At 63.2% G+C, this 3232-nt stretch overlaps 1 protein-coding gene across 2 annotated transcripts; it reads right to left on the minus strand.

Annotated features, from left to right (window-relative positions):
* Positions 1-1483: 1483 nt before the first annotated feature.
* On the minus strand, positions 1484-2844 carry HELT (helt bHLH transcription factor; the record flags this gene model as incomplete). 2 transcript variants are annotated; one of them, XM_084204089.1, is made up of 4 exons in its annotated part: positions 1484-1977; positions 2104-2200; positions 2347-2451; positions 2818-2844. In XM_084204089.1, 4 exons carry the CDS (start codon positions 2842-2844, stop codon positions 1484-1486), a joined length of 723 nt encoding a protein of 240 aa, XP_084060215.1. The 2 variants fall into 2 exon arrangements, with proteins under 2 accessions (XP_084060215.1, XP_084060214.1); XM_084204088.1 differs by having other exon boundaries at positions 1484-1980.
* Positions 2845-3232: the final 388 nt, after the last annotated feature.

A 3232-nucleotide genomic window follows, 5' to 3' on the forward strand; every position in this document is an offset into this window, starting at 1 on the left:
TTTAATTTGGTTAACAGGGACCAAAATGCTGAATACATTTATATTTTCAGGAAAATAACATATCTTTAATGCTTTAGGCAAAAAGTGGGATCACAGGAGCTTAAAGCACACAGAATATAAGTCATATAGCATTTTGACCATATTGTGCACCCAGTGCTGATAAAAATGAGTGTTGGACATGGGCTTTCTGATACGCACCAGCCATTCCTGCTGCTGAATGTGTTTGGCTGAGTCCGTATTGTTCTGTGTACACTGACCAAAAGAGAAGTTCCCTCTGGATTTACCATCCTAAAGGTGTCCCGAGGAAATGGGGGTGTTTTTCTCCCCTTCCTGGATGACTCCTCACCATCATCCCGCCGTGTGACCTTTTCCCCACTAATCTGGGATAGGAGCTTTTCCTGTATTTACAGGTTAAATGGAAGATACACATTCCACTTTTTACTCATTGTAATGAAGATCTTTTTGTCTGTCTCCGAATAAAGGGTCGGGTTGGTTTACAAATTGCGGGTCAGCCCATTCCGCGACCTGGGCAAACAGCCCAGGTCAAATCTCCTCAAAGCCTCCCCACCCAACTGGAATAAGTTAATTTACCCTTCGACGGCTCCGGCCCCGCCGGGGATGGCCGGGTTGCCCTGCTTCCAGGGGCTGTGGAGACACCCGGGACGCTGGGTTCAGGCGGGGCTGGAGTTGCTCCGTCGGGAGGGAGCCGTGCGCGGTTCCGCGCCAGCGGCGAGGCTGGAAGGACTCGCTCCCGGAGCTTCCATTCTCAGCGCCCCGCGCCTCCGCAGTGGCCGCCTGTCCTCCCCGCCCCGTCCTGTGCCTTCACTATTATTCATCCTCATCTGGACAAGCTGCGCCGCAGAGAAATTTTGTGACAAAGCACACGGGAGATGCCGTTCGGACACGTGCCCCTGGAGCACCCCTCCACGGGTGCGTGGGAGGGCAACACCCGCAGGGTTTCCGGACGAGCGGGGCATCCGCCGCCTCCGGAGCACCCCGGCACTCCCTCCCAGCCACCGGTGACAGCCTGGGAGCAGAAGCCGGGCGGCACCGACACCCGGCCCGTGACGTCCTACCCGTCCTGCCCCTCCTGCCCGAAGCGCCAGCCATGGCCGGAGCGTGCAGCAAGCTCCCTGGCCCTCGCTGACCACGTCTCACTCGTGGGTTTTTTCGCCCTGGGTGGCTGCGTGCGGAGACTCCCACCGCCACCTCCCTCACGGAAACAAAAAGCAGCGGCGGGTATTAACTTTTATTCCAAAGCATCACTTGTACAGGCACTGAACCCGGAGGTGGGAAGACGAGCGGGTGGGGGCAGCTTCAGGCCCTCGGAGAGGGTGGGCGGGGGCAGATCTGGGTCCCCGGGGACTCCTCGCCATCCGGGACCCCTGCGCATCTCCCTGCCCCCGGCAGCCTCCCCGTGCGCCCGGGTGTAGCCCGCAGTGTCCGCGGTCATAAATAGGTGTTTTTCAGGCGGGACGAGTCTCTATAGCATGGAGGGGTGCTGGCCCGGGGGGAGCCCGAACGCGTTGGGGTGGGAGTGGCCGAGGAGGTTGAGGTAGTGGCGGTCCAGCCCCTGCACGGATGAGAGGAAAGTGCTGCGCTGCTGGCCGGGGCTGGCGAGGGGTACGGCGGCGCTGGGCAAGTGGTAGGGCAAGGAGGGGTTGCGGGCGGCGCCGTGCCAGGGGAATGGCCCCCCCGAGGGCGGCTGGAGCACGCCCTCGGCGGGACTGTGGACGTGCCCGGGGCACTCGGGCCCAGGATGCAGCGGGTAGGAAAAGTCCGGCTCCGGGAGGGAGCCCAGGGACGTGAAGAGAGGCTCAGTAACGAAGCGTGCTTTGGACTGGAGAAAGGCCAGGATGCGAGCGTACTTGGTGTCTTTGGTCTCCATCCTCTCCACCGTTGTCAGGTAGTGGACCAGGTTCTTCATACACTCGTGGTAGCCGTAGTGGAAGTAATTGGCGAACTCGGAGAGCAGCTCTGCTGGAAAGGAAAGGGAAGGGCATCGAGCTCCTCAGGGTCTGGCCGGGAGAGGAGCGGGGAAAGCCGCCTCCACGCCGCGAGTGACCCGGCGGGGGCCGCAGGAGGTCGCTCCCGCCCACCTACCCTTCTCCCGGCCGCGGGGAAAGTCCGCCGAGTGCAGGGCCCGCAGGTACTGCACCGTCATCTCCAGGATCTCCGCTTTCTCCAGCTTCCCCGAGCTCTGCAACGGGCAGTGAAGGTGGGCATCACCTCTCCCCTGAGACTGCTCTGCGTTCCACTGGGCCGCCCCCTAACCCCGCCGTATCGGGGGGGATATAGCGGCGCACCGGGGAGAGAAGGGCGTAGGGGCTGCTTCCCCCCGCCTACCTGCTTGGCCAGAGCCATGGGCACCGTCTTCCCCAGCTCGGTGAGGCAGCGATTGATGCGGTCCCTCCTCCGCTTCTCAATCACTTTGTGGGAAACCGGCGTCCTCTGCAAAACATGGGGCGCGTTAGTGGGGGAAGAGAAAACAGATGAATCCAGTCTCGCTGTGACAGCCGCCCCCGGCCCCGCTCTCGACCCCTCCAGGGAAGCCTGTCCCCAGCCCCGCTCCGAGCAGCGGTGCCGGGCGCGACACGGCCTCGGGAAGGATAATGCTCCGGTGGCCGGTCCTCTCCGCGCGGCCCTGGTGGCTCCCCGACTGCGCGGCGGCCCTGGCAGGGCAGCCTTGTTTTAGTGAGGGAGGTGTGGTTGTTTTTTGTTGGGGGGCTTTTCAAAGGGAAAGGCGGCGAAGGGCTCGGGGCTAGGCCGGCTTGGCGGCCCCGCAGACCAGTGCGCGCAAGGCGGGCGACGACTCACCCTCCGCTCCTTGAGCTTGGAGGCCATGGTGGGCTCTGCATCCCCTCTCTCTCCGGCCCCCTTATAAAGCCATCACTTCTTGGGGGGGACCCCGGGGGGCCTCCACGGGCCCGCTGATCCCATAGGATTACGGGAGAGCGGCGCCGAGGGAGTGTATGCATTAAAGATCAGGGTGGAAGGGGGCGAGGGGATGACGGGCTTTTTTTTCTTCTCTCTTCTTCCTTTCTCCCCCTCCTCGCCCCCGTCCACGCAGCCGGGGGCGGCCCAGCTGTGTCGCCCCACGTGGACCTCGGGGACACACGTGACTGTCCCACAATAGCGGCGGGGACGGGGCCGGGGATGCGGCGAGCGGGGCGCAGGGCGCGGTATCGCGCCCTGCGCCCCGCTCGCCGCATCCCCGGCCCCGTCCCCGCCG

The sequence above is a fragment of the Fringilla coelebs genome (assembly GCF_963513975.1).
Source record: "Fringilla coelebs genome assembly, chromosome: 4".
Taxonomy (NCBI): Eukaryota; Metazoa; Chordata; class Aves; order Passeriformes; family Fringillidae; genus Fringilla; species Fringilla coelebs.